General features: G+C 37.6%; 1 protein-coding gene across 4 annotated transcripts in view; it reads left to right on the forward strand.

Moving 5' to 3' along the window:
* ryr3 (ryanodine receptor 3) overlaps nucleotides 1-18,640 on the forward strand; it is a 57,779-nt gene that overhangs the window by 6,381 nt on the left and 32,758 nt on the right. For all 4 annotated transcript variants that reach the window (XM_077710657.1, XM_077710653.1, XM_077710654.1 and 1 more), the window contains exons 3-22: nucleotides 899-1,003; nucleotides 5,381-5,455; nucleotides 5,708-5,786; nucleotides 6,012-6,124; nucleotides 7,598-7,697; nucleotides 8,047-8,140; nucleotides 9,065-9,139; nucleotides 9,907-10,063; nucleotides 10,990-11,154; nucleotides 12,111-12,232; nucleotides 12,348-12,528; nucleotides 13,642-13,777; nucleotides 15,181-15,276; nucleotides 15,381-15,499; nucleotides 15,807-15,940; nucleotides 16,503-16,744; nucleotides 17,232-17,424; nucleotides 17,593-17,809; nucleotides 18,051-18,155; nucleotides 18,258-18,361. In XM_077710657.1, the coding sequence (XP_077566783.1) occupies nucleotides 899-1,003; nucleotides 5,381-5,455; nucleotides 5,708-5,786; nucleotides 6,012-6,124; nucleotides 7,598-7,697; nucleotides 8,047-8,140; nucleotides 9,065-9,139; nucleotides 9,907-10,063; nucleotides 10,990-11,154; nucleotides 12,111-12,232; nucleotides 12,348-12,528; nucleotides 13,642-13,777; nucleotides 15,181-15,276; nucleotides 15,381-15,499; nucleotides 15,807-15,940; nucleotides 16,503-16,744; nucleotides 17,232-17,424; nucleotides 17,593-17,809; nucleotides 18,051-18,155; nucleotides 18,258-18,361 (2,612 nt within the window). The remainder of the gene's footprint in view (nucleotides 1-898; nucleotides 1,004-5,380; nucleotides 5,456-5,707; nucleotides 5,787-6,011; nucleotides 6,125-7,597; nucleotides 7,698-8,046; nucleotides 8,141-9,064; nucleotides 9,140-9,906; nucleotides 10,064-10,989; nucleotides 11,155-12,110; nucleotides 12,233-12,347; nucleotides 12,529-13,641; nucleotides 13,778-15,180; nucleotides 15,277-15,380; nucleotides 15,500-15,806; nucleotides 15,941-16,502; nucleotides 16,745-17,231; nucleotides 17,425-17,592; nucleotides 17,810-18,050; nucleotides 18,156-18,257; nucleotides 18,362-18,640) is intronic.

Genomic DNA, 18,640 nt, shown 5'->3' on the forward strand with positions numbered 1-18,640 from the left:
ATTTCCGTTACAAAGTCCTTGAACACTACAGTTGGAGCTGTGTCATGTCACTTTGTCAAAGCCTAGTTTTAACAGTAAGAAAGTGGAAGTATGATGATATATTAAACAATTTTTTGTACAAAGAAGAATACAGTAGACATAGGGAATCGATATTTCTGACATAATTGTAACATACTGAACACTACTTTGACTTGCTATCACTTTCATCACAAGTTGTAAGCACGATAGCACTCTGAATAATTGTGTGACAGTGTAATTAATGTATGTTGTTGCTTCCTATTTTTCATGTCTTGACAAGCACAAGATACGATACAGTGTCGTTGAGAAGCTTTTTACTAGAGTAAAATGATTTTTTTCCCTCAAAATACAGCTAGATATGGCAGAATTGATAACAACTGCAAGAAAAATACACAGTCAAAATTACCTTGTGGAAACATATTGCATCGAGATGATTAATTACGTATAGCAAATCTTGTTTATTGGTGTATTTAACAGAGCAATTCATAATACTCAACACCTTGTTGGCAATACACCAGCATGCCCATCAATTTATTTATGAAGTCCATTTCTTGCTTCACAGTTCTATTAATTACACCTTGGCCCTTGGTCTTATATCAATTCATTTAATAAATGATTTGGCCTCTGGTGCACATTTGTGTTCATTCATTTCATTTTGTCATGATAGATGACAAGTGATATTGGAAGAAATGGATTTATTTCAGGAAAAATTACAATTGAGGTTTCTTTTGCCTCATGGAATGAAGAGCTTAGTTTTTTTGTTTTTGCTCATAGAATCTTGTCTGCAGCATGTGGTGCCAGCTAATGTTCTTTTCTCTTTGTCTCCTCGACATCACCATGTCCCTCCCACTCTCCTTTCCCCGCATCTATCTATCTGCAGTATGTTCCTCCGGACCTCTGTATTTGTAACTTTGTACTGGAGCAGTCGTTGTCAGTGCGAGCCCTGCAGGAGATGCTGGCTAACACTGGACAGAGCAACGATGGGGTGAGTAGTACCTCAAGCATAAACACATTTTGACACATTTCATAACTTAGGATGACAGACCATAGTTTGGGTCATAGGGCAGTTAAAAACACACATTCCCCCCAGAAATTATTGGTGCTATAAGTAAATGTGAATAGTGGTTTATGAAATGCAGAAAAGTTTGAGAGGGTATCTGATGTAGGCCAATTGTGAATCTGGGATAAATTTCTGCTTGTTAGTAAAGCTTCATGTTTTTCAAGTAGGCAAACTTTTCTAAATGATTTAGTAAAACCATATTCTGATATATTTACAGCCCCACTTGGAAGATTTTCTTACAAAGTAAATAGTGATGAGAAAATATTTCTGTAGAATCATTTCAGGGCTGACTTGTTTTAATTGCAGATTACATCATAGTTATTTATTCATTGCTAAAGGTATAAAAATATCTATATCTTGTATTTAAAGTTAGTGTTTTCTTCCCGTATAGTACAATAAGAGAACAGATGGCTTATTTTTGCAATGGGGACAGCAGCAGTTATATTTAAAATAAAAGAAACCTCAGCAGCTTTAATCTCCGGAAAGTGCAAAATAAGTATTTTGTCTTCCTGATAGCAATTTGGTGGATGCAAGTGCAACACTGTTTAAGCAATGTGATTATAATGCAGGAAAACACACACCATGGGCTATTTCATTACTGCTTTTGCACCATCTGAAGAGCTCAGGAGAGGCTGCAGCTACAGCATGAGATGGCTATATTTCGTTTTTATTTCAAACAAATGCCAACGACATCTCTGCAAGGCTTTTGAGGGCCATATGAGAGAATGCATCATGAATGAAGCAGTTTTATTTTCTTTGAAAAGTGAATAATGGGAATCAACTCAATTATAACTCAATGTTGTCTGACATTTAATATTTGATGTTTTTACAACATATACAGACCAAGTGTATTCTTCCCTAGGTGGTGATCTAACAACAAGGAATGATATTTCAACCAAGACTAGTGAATATCATAAAACTTGGTAAAATATGTATTATTGATATCCAAAGAAAAAGCATATATTTGTAAATATTTTTGGTTTAATTATAAAGGTAATTTAGTCATTTTGCACCAATGATTTAAGAAATCAGAGCATGGTTATTACTCTTTTGAGGCTCAAGAGGATTTAAATCATAATTAGGTAAAGAATGTCTAAACGAGTTATTAATCTATTCTGGATAAATTATTGCAGCACACATTTCAAGGTATGCTGTCACTTCATTTTCTGGTCAGTGCACCAAAGACAAATCTGAAGTCAGTGATAATGAAAGGCTATTTTGGTTCAGAGGGGGAGTGGAAATTATAAGTGATTGCACCCCAGCACGGATAATCACAGCTTTGTATTTATACAAAGCAGAGTTGGCTGTTTTTTTTTTTCTTCTTGTCGGCTCCTGTCCAACTCTCTTGGCATGTTTATTAAGCAATCTATTGAGAAGGCCAGATAATTGGGAGCGAGATGGACTTCTATTAACGGTAAAGTCGTTACCTTGGTGATATTCTCTGGTTCATAAACCTGACACGTTCTCATTTCCAGTCTAGTCCAGTCAGCTCTGGCAACAACTTGTAGTGTGTATATTGGTAATATAAATGTGAATGCACATTTTACATTGAGGAATATCATCTGTTCTTTGGGGATAAAATCACCATACATGAACAATTTTTATTATTAGATTTCACGCAAGAGGCATTTTAAGGATACCAAGTTCCTGATAATAATCCTGAATTACGATAAACATTGCCAGAAAGCTACATAATTATATACCAACAATTAGTACAGTGGGCTTTTAGTGGTAGTAGTGAAGCATAATATATATGAAGTTGCTTATATTTTGACAAAACATTTATAAAAGTTCTCCTAGCAATTAAGTATTGTGATGCAAAATATGGAAATTCCATGACAACACTTTTTTAAAGATATTACTAGTGTTTATCTGACAATGACATGATCACATGATCAGTGACCATTTTTGCACAGGTGCCAAATTATCGTATTAACCTGCCCAGGTAGATCAAACACACTTGTCTTTAAGTAAGTATATAGAAATGCTGAAGTTAAACCTTGCATGTTGATTTGCCTTTGCACGATTGTTCCGAAATACACTCAAATTTGCTGTCCCAGGTGAATCTGGCTTCAACCGTATGTACGACACCCCTCATTATCTATTTTTGTCGACATGTATTGTTATTGGCCTCAGTAGCTGGATATCTGCTGACTGTTGCCAACTCTTCTTTTGGCAAGAGTACACTTAGTTGGCCGTGATACAAACTCTGGTAATGAGACTAATAAATCCCATCTCATACTCCTCTCCATAATTATGCTCCATTTGTCTTTATTGTTCAGGTTTGATTTGGATATTACCTAGACACCGTGTTTTGTTAGTATGTTATTAGAGTGGCAACCATGACAAATGGCTACGTCCATAAGCTTGTTTTTCCATCTGTGTACATGAGGGATATGCTGACAAACCGGTTAAAGGATGTGAACTGTTTTTTTATAAACACTGCAGTTTTGGCATGTGTGACATTTAGTTTATAACCATATGACAGGCACCTGTTTCAGCAAGCAGCATTACGGAATTGTTTTGGCTTATTTACCAAAAACTAAAGCACATTTGGTTTGTGCGTGGGCTCTGCTTGGGTTGTAAATTAGGCAACAGCGTAGCTTTCAGTTTTGAGTTACACACAGTCAGTCCAAGTACTATTAATTACTTTGTCATGGATGTCTTAGAACTGTGACTTACAGCACGGAGCAAATTTTCATTGTAGCTGCTGTAGACATCCCAAGTTTTGCTTAGGTCTTGGGGGGCCACATTTAGTACAAGAACTGTGTAATTAATTAATTAGAAGGTACTGAAGGCATCATACAAGTACTTTTCTATTCCCTACAATTCCAACTAAGCTTTTTGTTTAGCCATTTTTGCTCAATCATTCTCAATTAATTGTTACTATATTATCATGGTAAAATGTTGGTATGTAATTGTGGTGCTTTTTTTGTTGTTGAAAATGATGGATTGTACATTTGCATGAAGACACCATGCGTGAGAAACGTTCACACATATTTTAACAAAAGTTGAAACTCCTGTATCACACTTGACATTTAACCCTCTGGGAATTTATTTAGAAACAATTATTCTTTGAATATGCAACTGACTCCTCCACTCATCTTGTAAAGCACATGCAGAGTGCATCTAAATATCAAACTGTTTAGGATACAGTACACCAAATGGGTCACCTAAGTAAAGGTCACCATTCTTGGCAAGGATGTGTCAGTACAACAAGCTTGAAATACAGGGTATCTTGCTGTGCACAACAGCTTCTTTCACTCCAAGCTGTTACTGTATAACCTTCTAGTTTTTCTTCGATTCAACTCTCCTCTATGTGTTTGTCCATTTAAAAAAAAAAAATGTTGCAGTCTGATTGGGTCATTTTAGGATGCCAGACAACGCAGGGGTACTGCAAACAAAGGTCATAAATCATATTCAGTGCATGCTTTCGATAAGACAAAATTTTAAAAGTTGTTTAAAGGCTCTTTTTTTAATATTTCAAAGTCAGCCATGAAGGACAGTATTTATTGGAAAACTTCAAACAGTGAATATATTCAGGCTCACGTAGAGATAAGAAGACTGAAAATTAGTTAAAAAGTAGATGGTCCTATAATATATTCTCTTTCTTCCTCCTTGTGCCACTAGAGGTTGATTAAAAAGGTAAGCAGAAATGAAATTAATTAACCTCAATGTGCGGTGTCATATTGGGTTATATCATATAATTATTATTGTTATTTTTTTCATTCATTTTCTGAACTGCTTATCCTCACAAGGGAGGTGCTGGGGCCTATCCCAGCTGAATTGAGGTGGCCAGAGGTGGGGGACACCCTATAAGCCATACCTAGGGGCAATTTAGAGTGTCCAATCAGCCTACCATGCATGTTTTTGGAATGTGGGAGGAAACTGGAGTACCCGGAGAAAACCCACAAAGCCCTGACAGAACATGCAAACTCCACACAGGAGGACTGACCTGGATTTGAACCCAGGACCCCAGAACTGTGAGGCCGACGAGCTAACTACTCATCCGCCATGTTATTATTTTGCCAATGTAAATTTTGACTGTGAATTTTTTTACTTGAATAGTTTAGGATTTATTTGTTTTGTATGCGCTGGTTATTTATTTATTTTTTAGTTGTATATTTATGTTCTCAGTTTGCCTAACCTGCTTGCACTCAAAAAAAATAATTTGCTTCTCATACAGCTCTTCTTCAGCTTGAACCAGAAATTCACCAAGATTACCACCAAGATTGGGTGAAATTATTGGTTGAAAAAATAAGAGTTGGGATGTAATTCTGTATTTCTTTTCTTCCCCGGCAGGCTGGTCAGGGGGGAGGACATCGGACCCTCCTTTATGGTCATGCCATCCTCCTGCGCCACTCTTTCAGTGGCATGGTGAGTACTAATGGAAACTAATAGGCATATGGAACTTTTTTTTATGGGAACATTTCAATGAATTATTTAATTTTAATATTTCTATTGTGGTATTTTGCAATTGTCTACAAATTCTTTGTCAAGGAATTTTTTTTGTAATATACTATATTGTTTTTTTATAATATTGTATATAGTTTTTTTTGTAATATGACACGATGTATACTACATTCTCTCAAATACTGCATTTCATATTTCTCTTTAATTTTGTACTAGTACCTGACCTGTTTGAAGACTTCAAGATCATTGACTGACAAGTTGTCATTCGATGTCGGACTACAAGAAGATTCAATAGGTGCTATTATTTTATTCAGATCTTAGTCAGTTATTTTTTAGCTTAACAGCAGTATTGAGACAATATATCAACAGAATGGTTCTTCACATGATGGTTATATTTAATGCTCCCTAGAATAGAAAGTTACCCTAATGATATGTTGGCCAGCAGGGTGTCTCATTTATCAGCTGTCGTACATTCCAGCATCTCGTAGTTGCTAATATGGAAGATTGTTTGCATTAACAGGAGAAGCATGTTGGTGGACCATCCACCCTGCGTCCAAGCAGAGGTCAGAAGGAGAGAAGGTCCGGATCGGAGATGACCTTATTCTCGTCAGCGTGTCAACCGAACGATACTTGGTCAGTTGAATCTCCACAATCCTCTTCTTACCTCTTCTATCCATCCATATTCTGCACAGTGCTCATTCTTATTAGGACCACATAAACTGAAAAGTATCCCATTTGGTTACCTCACAATTTCGAGCAACATATTGACTAATATCGACTATATCGTGCATTTATATGCATTGCTCAGTATTGTGAAACGTGCAAAATCACCCTCCATCATTGTTTTAACTCTGACTGCATAAGTTGCTGTGCTGTTATTTTTCTAGTCTAAATATTCACTCTTACTACTTGCAATAGAATTGAACTAAATATTGATTTTCCCCTGCATGTCTAGAGGTTCTACTGCAGTTGTCTGCTTTGCTTCTCTGTCACTGTCCAACTTCACAAGCAAGGATGACAACAACTGTATAAGGGTGCTTAAAGCCTGTTTATCTGTAATAGAAATCTAATTTCATTTTAATGTTGTTGTCTTTTCTGCACGACTCTATATCCATTTACTCCATGGGTGAGAAAAATGGAATGAAAGGAAGACTTTTAAGAAAAAATGTTTAGAAGCTTAACAGAAGGAAAGCAAAATGGTGAGGTGGCAATGTGGCAAGCATCCAAAATTCAGCAGCGATGTATTGCTATAGCCATTTAGACAGGCAAATGTGATTTTAATGCAAGGCTGGCAAATGTCCAAGTTGCACATTGCCCCATGGGAAATCTCCACAAAAATTGGCTCAAGTTTTCTCTTCAAGGAATGGGCACTCTTGGAATTCACGCAACAGTAATTAGAGAGCCATTAGAGTTGTTGATGATGTGCTGCTGTTGCAGGTTATAAGGTTTCGTTATCTTAATAAAAATGTATATCTTTATGTCTTACATTTGAAGTGTATTCACTTGATGTTGGCTAAATAAGAAAACCTATTGAAGAACTTTGTTCCAAATAGGGGAAAAAAACATTTCTGTGAGATTTTAAATAAGATTTTAACCTTATATATACATATATGTATATATGTATGCTCTTGTGTATTCACATTTGTATTCCGTTTTAACATCAAATTCACATCAAAACCCAATTTTTTTAAATTCCAAGTTCAACCTTGCTCTTGGGGGACGATGTTGTAAAACAGAAGTCATTGTTCAGCATGTTCACGTTTTGTCAAGCATCCACAAACTTGTAAATCCTGCTCGTGGGGAGGCTGGAGTAAGTCCAAGCTCGTCTGCGGGATGGAGTTATTGTTAAGAATTATCTTAGCATTGCTACTCCAGGAAGTGCTGATGATGCACTGGTGCTTTTTATCCACCATCCAGCCATCCAAAGTTGTTTGACAGCACTTGTTGACAGATGAAGAGGTTGCCGTAATATTTTATTTGAATCCCAGCGCTGGGAATTCCACCTTTCTCTCTAGGCTAATTATTGCTTCCCTAATGCCAGTGTTATTATTTTACATTTATTTTGGACCTTTCTGTCTAAATTGCTATGGCTTTTTCTTATTTCAGCACCTCTCCATCTCCAATAGCAACATCCAGGTGGATGCATCCTTCATGCAAACCTTGTGGAATGTCCAGCCAACCTGCTCATCAAGCAACATGGCTGTAGGTTAGTGGACTGCATTTTCAACTACATACATTTTAAATTAGTATGTCCACTGGATTGACCATCTTGTGGAAATAGTGGCTTTTACTTATTTTTTTTTTTTAACTATTACACATCAGAAAAATGTCATTCTGGGTGAGTTTCAATTTAGGAAACATGCTTCTCTGTAGTGGGATGATATGATAACGGTTTTGTCTTTCCCTTTAATAGAAAACTTGCTTTTGATTTAATAAATTGTGTTCAGTTATTTGAGAGAAAATTGGATACTAAAGGATTATGAAATATTGTTAAAAGAATGTAAACTAACAGCCTTTTCAGTATCAGTCAATTCACATTCCACTTGTTCAATTAGGGTATTTGGTCGGTGGTCATGTGATGCGTCTCTGTCGTGGCCATGATGAGAGCTTGACCATCCCTGGAGCAGAAAGGAGTGAAGAGGAACAGAGGTATTGGGTCCATTTTTGTTAAGTCCCAAGATGTTTAAACACAAATGGATTTTTAACGCTGTTTTATAGCAGACTAATGAGAAACCTCTGACTAACCCAACTTGCTAAGTGGGCAATCGAAGAAGATGAATGGGGTCTTCTCTCTATGCAATGCGCTAGAGCTTTGCGACTGTCACTAGCAATGAAAATTACCAGAGGGTTAAACATAATGAATAATGTGGGTGATGCTTTTTTTTTAACTCGCATTCAAAAGCACAACTTATCTAAATCTTTCGCCAACAACACAGTCTTAAGAGTTTATCTTCAACTTAGAACTGCGGTCATGTCAGTCTGTATCCTCTTTCTTTTATCACACATGAATAACTTTCACATATATTGTCTTGTTTCGATACGTGCTTTGCCTGTAAAGCTCCCCACAGACCGATGGGGAAACTTGTTTTTCCTCTCTCTTGAGTGTTGCTTCATTCTTTTTTACTGCTCTGCACTTAGGTTGCACCGAGTTTTCTGTCACGCAGAGTGACGTTATCAATAGTCTGATCTGAGCTGTTCAAGGTTCAGATTGAGAACCATGGATATGAAACTACCACTTTGGTGGTTTTCAATCTGTCTCACAAAAATTGGGAGGACTTTAGGGTTCTGTTGTTGCTTTCTGCAAATTTATTTCAATCATGCATTTTTGTGTCGATCAAAGCATTGAAAAACAACACAGAAATAACAATACATATTCAGAATAGCCGTAAAGAGAACATAGAAATGTACATGGTATATTCAAATGCACACACAATATGGCTCTCGTCAAATTGCATTCAAAATATGTGGGATTTTCAGCACTGTATATAATGCTAGAGGTTAAAAAATGTCATGTTTTCTGATTAGATTGCACTGGATATGTTGTAATATTTGCAAAACATTGCATATTCTCAGGTTAGTCAACTACGAAGCAGGGAAGGGTGCATCAAAAGCCCGCTCTTTATGGAGACTGGAACCTCTGCGGATCAGGTGGGTTGAAGTTCTTAATGCAGGTCTGTTCTTTTCTCAGCTTGCAGTCAGTGTCACCAAAATGTATGCATGTACATTCAAATGAATGGGGCAATCAGGAGCCTCAATATATCCACATTCTAGCTTTTATTTCCCCCCACGTCTTCGTGCTATAGCAACTTGCTTCTTCTTACACGATCATGCATCCTTTTGATGGTATGTAAAAACTTATGCTCACTACACATAACGCCTTAGAAGCTCTAAAGAGTAGGAGTCAGCTTTCTTATTGTAAGCTTTGCTGCTAACTATCGTTTTTGGGGGGATGGTCAAGGTTTGGCTGCATCGTGTGGTGGGCCTAAAATAGTGCAAAGCCAGGAAGAATACCCAAAAATATTGAAAGTGTTGATATTTCAATTGGTTGTTGTCATGAATGACTATGCCTCCTTTTCCTCTGAGCTGTCAATACCAATTACTTCGCCTCCAGAAGACCTGATTGACATCTCTTTCAATCATCTCTGTTTTCATCCCATCTTAAAATGCCCACCCACGCAATTTTCCTTTAATCACACTGTGTGATACAACTCTGATAGGGTTGTCAGTCTGTGTTTTGTTGACATGCACCTTTTTTTCCATTTTTTTTCTGAAAAAACAAAGGATTTCAAGTGCCCAGCACTGCCTTGAGCTTTAGTGAAGTCATTAGCATGCTGCACGGCCACTGGGTGTAGTAAGATGTGGTTTTAGTGTTCATTTCGGAAAACATAAAAGCTAATGATGTGTGCTGTGTTCAGCTGGAGTGGAAGCCACATTCGCTGGGGTCAGGCCTTTCGACTACGCCACCTCTCCACTGGCCATTACCTAGCACTCACTGAGGACCGAGGACTGGTCCTGCGGGACCGGGAGATGTCAGACACCATGTCTACCTCGTTTTGCTTCAGGTCCTCCAAGGTCAAGTATCGGTCACACTTGCAAAATTTAGATGTGATGTCACTAAACCTCAAGAGTAGAAATGTTTAAGTGTTTCCTAAATCTCCTTGTCATCATTGCACCTACAGAGGTAGAACTGCTTATCACTCTAAGGTACTGCTTTTTAAAATTTTGACCTTTAAAAAAGGAGCATACCGGACACTCCACATTTTTAGTGGTTGGAAATATGCCGTTAAAACAACCTGAAGAAGCATTGCAAAATATTTTGAAGACTACTGAAAAAGCACTACCATAATGTCTTAAAATTTTGTTTACAATGCAAAAACCTGAATGGGATTACCCTCATTTTCCGATGATACATTTGCAACTAGTATTTTGAGATTATTTAGTTGATACATATACAAAATTATGGACCGATCTAACACTACCAGTGTACTAAATATCTTCTAGATATTTTATTAAAGTCCGTTCAGAAGAGCCTTTAATCTTATGAGTTCATGGATTACCCTACTTTTGTACATTTTACAATGGCTGAGCAGACAATACTTAAACTCATTTACTGATAATTGGCTGAGTTATTGCATTTTCCCTTTAGTCGGTCAACTCAAGATAAAGACACTTTCAAGTTTAAACAAAAATCAAGTGCTAGAAAGAATTGCTCTATATGCAAATAGGGTAATAGCATTTAATAGATGTTGATCTTTTTATTCCCAGACATTACTTCAGTCACCTAATTAGGCATTTTTATTTAACAACACTGTCCTCTCCTTGCTCCAAAGTCCAACTTTTAAAAACAAAAGTAAACCCTTCAGTGATATGAAGACATATTAATTTCTCATCATCACATATGCCAGGGGATCTTAGTAGATATATGCAAAAATGACAGTATCGTAGTCTGTTTAGAATTCTTCTTAATTTGTCATGATTTCTATTCCATATCAAAACAGGAAAAGAGCGACTCTGCTCCAAAACGAGACATTGATGGCATGGGTGTGGCAGAGATCAAATATGGCGATTCTGTCTGCTTCGTCATGCATGTGGCAACTGGTCTATGGTTGTCCTACCAAGCGCCAGATGCCAAATCATCTCGCCTTGGCCCCGTGAAAAGAAGGGTAAAATAATATCTTTGGCTTTACACTCCAAACTGAATTCTGACTTGACCCCCATTCTTCCCCACCAGACTTGTACCAGGTGTGAGACAGGATCTTAGTTAAAATGTTCAAAAAGGCTCCAAAGTATTTGAGAGTTTGTATGACTTGCATTGGGAATTCAAGGGGATTCCTGGGCACGCACCCAGTAACATCAAACCATGTTCTTTTGCCTGGCAGTCCCTAACGGCTTGACCCCACACCACGGAACATGGCATGGTCTGGCATGCTAGTTTAGGGTAACTACGATCAATTTACACCAACCTGACCCCTCTCCTTAATTTGAGTATTTGGTTACAGTGAGTCAAATATGAGCCCCGCTCATTAAAGTAGACATCCAGAAAATGCATACCCCCATGAAGGCCTTACAACTGTAAATGTCATCGTACTCTAATTATATGAGTGTATATACTATGGTATGTAAAAAGTAGGTATGGATTAGATTTGCCAATTTGTGAAAACATATGTATAATATGGCACTGATATACACTGCACAGAATTGGATTTTCTAAACAGGGTTCCAAGTACCAAGTTTACAAGCATCCCAAAAGCACAAACAATTGCCAGCTTTAGCGGTTTTACACAATAGTAGAAACATTGTTTCAGATGCACTTTTATTGAGAAAAGAAAACAGTAAATGGTAAGCCAATGTTTTTATCGCAAACGTATCAGTTTATTGTGCATTATTGTAGTACTTATTTTGTCCTAACATATTCATGATGATTGATGATTAATACAAACATTGAAAGTGAATGCAGTATCACTGCATTGAATAAAAGTGAAGACAATTCTGGTACATATTTTAGCAGGAAGCATGGTGTAGATTTATATGATTTATTTTGGCAGAGTCACATGCAATTAAATATCTTGACTTTTGAGTTTGATACTTTTTGGTCTCAATGCTTTATTTCTCAACTTAGGCTTGCTTGCATTCTGAGGGCCACATGGATGACGGCCTGACACTCCAGCGCTGCCAACATGAGGAGTCTCAAGCTGCCCGCAACATCCGCAACACAACTCTCCTCTTCACCAACTTCATCAAGTAATGACAAACAAGTAGGCTTTCTGGGAGTTTGAGCACCAACAGTAGACCCCTCGGTGCTCAAATGCACTAAAAAACACAGCAAAGTGGGATAATTTTGTCTGTATTTCTAAAGGACTTTAGACAGCACCGCCACGGGTGCGTCCATGGAGGTGGCCGGCTATGTAAAAGAGGTGCTACAGACATTGAATGACCTGATCGAATACTTTAAGCAACCTGACTCTGAGCTGGAGCATGAAAAGAAGCAATGTCTCTTGCGCTCTCTCATCAAACGCCAAGACCTCTTCAAAGATGAGGTAAGCTTTGGTGCTTAGCTCTATTATGCAATGCACCATTTATCATTAGTGCATTACTTTCTCTGGGTCGATATACAGTAGTTCACAGGTGTATTGAAATGAGGTTTATTATGACATTTACTGGTCAGTCAGCACCATGGACAGAGGTCATTTGAACAGATGTGGGCTCTGTCCATGGTGCTGACCAACCAGTAAAACAAGGGAGGCAATAATTTGGTCTATTTCCTTTGTAATGCTGATTAATGAATGTTGTTTAATGTCGGCTTTTCTCCAATGAACATAGTTTCAAACAACAATAAATTAACAAACCAATGGTGATAAACACAAGGCCTTCATGTTGTAGTAGCACCTCTGGTCAGTTTGTTGTGCTGTTTATTGAAGAATCTGCTTGAGTTTGAGTTAGATTTATTGGATAACTGGACTTTACAGATTAATGAACATATACATGTAAATATGTAAGATTATAGCCACAGGTTAATTCCCTTTTGTGAAATTAATTGCCTACCCCTGATTTAATATTAAACTTCTTTTTAAAGTATTTTGTTAGACCACAATATTTTGAAAGCGAGCAAATCCGTCGATGAAACGTCCAATCCCGATATTGGTACGATGATACATCACATCATTTGCGCTAAAGGTGAAAAATTAAATGGAAGAAAAGTTACGCTAGCAAAAGAAGTGCTGACTCAACTCATTCAGAACTTAATTATAAGTAATGGAAAAAAATGATGAAAACAGCAGTGAAAAAATTATCAGAAAAATAAATCAGTAAAAGTACATACTCATCAAAAGCCACTTAAGAAACTCAACAAAGTTTGTGCATTGTACAATTTAATATGTTAGATCACAGTGAATGTGTACTGTATGCTGATTAGGTTATGAGTGTTTTTTTATTCTAGGATTACAGTCTGCCCAAAGTGATTAGAAGTCACATAAATTTAATCACAACACAATGCTCCATAATGCTATAACCACATTTATTTATTTTTTGGCCGCAGTACAAAATCAGTGATCGGATTCCAAAATATGACACTAATTGGAGTGAAGTAAAATGTTATTCTCATTAAATCTAATACTGATTAATCATAGTGGTGCCTTTCCTTTTGTATCCAGGGCATGCTCACCCTCTTGTCAAAATGCATCGACCGCATGAACCTGGACAACAGCGCTGCCCACTTTGGGGAGATAGCAGGGGACGAGACAGGGGCAGCATGGAAGGACATCCTCAATCTCCTCTATGAGCTCCTGGGTAAGCGGACCCGAGTGATGGATCTCTGGGCATCATCAGCTGTCGACCCTGGCTAGACATGCATTATTCATCTTCCGGCGTGTTTCTCCTCCATCCTTTTGCTTTTAACTTTTCACACGCTTGCTGAGTGTTCTACTCTCTCCTTACTTCACCTCTTTGTCCTCACTCCCTGGACAGAATGTCTGCATTTGGGTCACTTTCCTCAGCAGACTGTTGCAAACAAACAAAAAGAAATTATAGCCACTGATAAAATACCAGCCATCACTGGTGCTGACATTTGCTTCCTCTCATGGGTTCTGTAATGAGTCATGAATGCTAACTGTGTAACCCTGAGAAGTTGCTCTCTTTGGAGAACTGTGTCTTAGTTAATTTGTTTTCTGTCATCAACAGATTCCTATACTTAGCTCTCCTTGACTGCCCTTGCATTCATCACCACAACCTCACGGTCTTATACTTGGACAAAAATAAACTATTATAATTCAGCAAACAGGCACACATTGAAGGGTATTTATTCCCACCCACTCGAAAAAAAAATCATTGTTAATGCAAATAGATAAATAGCTAAAACCTTATTTTAATATGATCTAAAATATCTGTAGTTATAGCTCCAGTATCTTTTTATTGCGAAAAAAAAGAGATGATGCCCATCCAAATTTGGTGCCATTTAATTATTTTTTTGAACACAATGTAGTAGTATTTGTTTTTCCCACTTCTTATAAAGTACCCCAAAACCATACTGATAGCATGGTTTAGTGGAATGCTGTTTACATTGCAAATTGATTTTTTAGATTGTTGTGTTGAGATTGCTGATTATACCTAATATGATAGAAAGTCATTTTAGTGTGGTAACGCATTGGTGGGATTTAGCTAGACAGTCCAGTTGTTCTTAATAACACTTTCAATCAGACATTATACCCTTGCACTGCTTCACAGCAATTCGATGTTTTCTTATTCCTCCCAAAGTGCTGTTAAACTATTTAGCAGACATTATCACTCAACCACCCTTGAATTGTAGTGAGGAGAAATTAGGTTTGTGAGAGGTCAGAGAGTTTCAATGTACTCTCTAAGGCAGATTTTTTTTTCTGTTCACTAGTAATTGGTCGCTGAAAGTCATTTGCCCCATTCTATAGCCGTTCTCATGTTAGGGTTTGAAGATTTTCTTTTTGATGCTACTGTTATTGACTTTCATTTAGATCAAAGCTTTAGAATGCACTGAGGTTTCTTTCTGAAGTCTGTTCCAAATTTAGTACATAAACATTGTCCTGTATTTCAAATACATCTGAGTTTGCAGTTCCATAAAATCACAGTGATGCATTATAGTCAAAGTATATAATTAGTTTGTTTGTCTTTTCGTTCAAATAGTATTCATTCATTCCTAATTCGATTAATTTTGTGTTCCTCAGCTGCACTCATTCGGGGTAACAGAAACAACTGCACCCAGTTTTCTCGGAATTTGGACTGGTTGGTCAGCAAACTGGAAAGACTTGAATCATCATCGGGTAACAAATTCTTTTCTATTGCCACTTTTTAGATTAATTTCTGACATAGGAACTGCTTGCATGTGGGCACACCTCTTTTTATGATGACATTTTGTACGTTTTAGGTATCCTAGAAGTTCTCCATTGTGTCTTGATTGAAAGTCCAGAGGCTCTCAACACAATCCAGAGAGGACACATCAAATCCATCATCTCTTTGCTGTACAAACATGGACGCAACCACAAGGTGTCAAATGACAGATTCTTATTATGCCCCCACATTTAATGAGAATACAAACTCATCCCTGCAAAATTCGACCGCAAATCCCACAACTAAGACTTTAATTCCTTATCCTTTCACTCGATGCCTTGTGCAATAACAAAGGAGCCAGTAAAAAACAATTTAGCCTCCAAGACAATTTATTTGTTACCGTATTGAACAATTCACATCCAATAGTTCAAGGACGGCTAGATCAGGATTAACTGCAATCTGTATTTTATATATGGACTCTCCATCTAAAATGCTGCAATAATTTTATTTTTTATTTTTTTAGATTCTGGATGTTTTATGTTCACTCTGTGTATGTAATGGTGTGGCTGTGAGAGCCAATCAAAATCTTATTTGTGACAACCTGCTTCCCAAAAGAGACCTGCTTCTTCAGACTGCCTTAGTAAACGATGTTCAGAGGTATGTGAAGAAATCTCTTCCATTTTTTTTACTTAAATCTGAGTTCCTGAACTTCTCCAAAATGCTTGGATCATGTTATATTCATATTAATGAACGTCTTTTGAACCCTTTAAAGCCCAAACCTCTAAATAATTGACGGTAAATTCAAATGGTTTAAACTCTTCAGCCTTAAAAAGTCCCTTGGAACAAGAGGACTATAGCATTTCAAATATAATTTGTCAGAAAGGTTGTCAGATTTTATCAGGGACAAAAAAAATATCAAAAAACTATTATCAAATCTAAATAAAATGGCCATATAGGGCTAAGATAAAATACCATCACTTTTCATTTCACATGCTCCACTCAAGTTTTTACATTAACAATATTATACAAATACAATACAAATTATAGTATCTTAATGTTTTAAAGAATAATAAGGCCAGACCTTCCTTTTTAATCCCAAACAAAAAACTATGTATGCATTGTAATGTCCCAATGCTGTTTTTTTACTTACAATGTATCTGATTTGTTTCACAATATGTTTTGCAAATGATGCCAGAATATGTCTTTTTTCTCCTTCTAGCATGAGGCCTAACATTTTCTTGGGTATGGCGGAAGGCTCTGCCCAACACAAGAAGTGGTATTTTGAGCTGGTGATCGATCAAGTGGACCACTTTGTAACAGGCGAATCCACCCACCTGAGGGTAGGATGGGCTAACACAAAAGGCTACGCCCCGTATCCTGGTGGAGGCGAGGGATGGGGAGGAAATGGCGTTGGCGATGATCTCTACTCATACAGTTTTGACGGTCTTCACCTCTGGTCAGGTGGGACTCTTTACGACCACTGGTTAATTGTACATATGGCAGATGCATGGAATTGTGGTTTGAAGTGAATTTCCCCAGAAAATGCAGTTGGAGAGTATATAGTATTCAGATGTTTCTGGGAGAAATATGAATATTTTGTAAAACCTACCATTATACTATTGCTGTAAAAGGGCCAGTCTACCTAACCTCTACAATACAACACATATGACCAACATAGTGGAAAAAACATTCAAATGAGCAAGCATCTAGTGCATTTCATTGCATTGCTTATTGAGCTTTCAATTGGTCAAAAAAAGCAATTCTTTTTAGTTGTCAAAGTTGCATCACTATTTTGTATCAAACCCCACAAAAGACACTTGAGAGCCCACCCCATCATCATATTTCTATTTCTTCCTCCCTGTTGCATTTGTTCCCAATCAGCATTCACAATGACCTTTCTGCTTCAACAACCACTTCTGTCTGTATGTGTCTATTTCCTGCCATTCAGGTCGCGTCCCACGAGCAGTAGCGTCTATTAACCAGCACTTGCTGATCTCTGATGACGTAGTGAGCTGTTGTCTCGACTTGGGCTCCCCCAGCATGTCGTTCAGGATCAACGGACAGCCCGTGCAAGGCATGTTTGAAGACTTCAACACGGACGGATTCTTCTTTCCCGTCATCAGCTTCTCTGCTGGTGTCAAGTATGTTTTGCTGGAATGATTTCAAAAGGCAAAGTTGATGTTAGCCTAAAGCCTTCTGATTCATTAGAGCCTCATGTCGTATACCACATGTGTTGAATGTTGTTTGCTAAAGTTGAGTTGAACCGTAAAACTGTGGCTTTCCTATTTTCTTGTCACTTCCCTTATCAGGGTTCGTTTCTTGCTGGGTGGTCGCCATGGAGATTTTAAATTCTTGCCCCCTGCTGGATACTCTCCATGCTATGAGGCATTGCTGCCAAAAGAGAAGATGTTTGTGGAGCCAGTGAAGGAATATAAGAGGGATCACGATGGGGTCCGGCACCTGTTGGGAACAACCCACTTTCTCTCTCAGGCCTCCTTCATTCCTACACCAGTTGACACGAGCCAGGTGGGAGACTCCAAGACCTTAATTTTCAGTTTAAATAATGTAAAATAATGTTTAATGTCTGTCCGGCCTCACTTGAAGATTATGACTAACATGGCAGTCTAATTTGCTAAGAGGTTGTGTGTTGGACGGAGGGAGAACAAGCTTGTGCTTGTTACTAAAAATCCAAAAGTTATGCATTAATAGAAATCTAGGAAAAATATAAGGAAATTATTTATTCTGACTGTTGTCTGTACCTGTTCAGATTAGTCTTCCACCACACATGGACAGCATTCGGGACAGGCTGGCAGAAAACATTCATGAACTGTGGGGGATGAACAAGATCGAGTTAGGATGGAGCTTTGGAAAGGTATACACTGAATACACAAGTATTTCTCTATTTCCTTTACTTAATGCAACTGAAAAATACATATTTGATGGCTAATACTCAATATTCATCTTTTTCTTTTAGGTTCGGGATGACAACAAGAGGCAGCATCCATGCCTAGTAGATTTCAGCAAATTGCCTGAAACAGAAAGGAACTACAACCTGCAAATGTCCAGTGAAACACTGAAGTAAGACTCCTTTCTATAAATACTATAAAGGCCACTCCTAAAATTAGGGTGTGAGAACATTTTGGTGAGAATAAAAATATCTCTGGTAAGGACCTATCTGCTGACTCAAATCCAAAATTGATATTGAAGTCAGTCCCAAGTGGATCTAAGCCAAGTACTGGCTCCTCTCCTCATTAAATCTTTACTTTAGTTCAATAATGTGACCTCGCCTTGACGTGGTCTCATAAATATTGGCTGGTACCGCCTACAGGTCGATCATACTATCCAAAACAATTTGCA

This window comes from Stigmatopora nigra, chromosome 2 (assembly GCF_051989575.1).
Source record: "Stigmatopora nigra isolate UIUO_SnigA chromosome 2, RoL_Snig_1.1, whole genome shotgun sequence".
Taxonomy (NCBI): Eukaryota; Metazoa; Chordata; class Actinopteri; order Syngnathiformes; family Syngnathidae; genus Stigmatopora; species Stigmatopora nigra.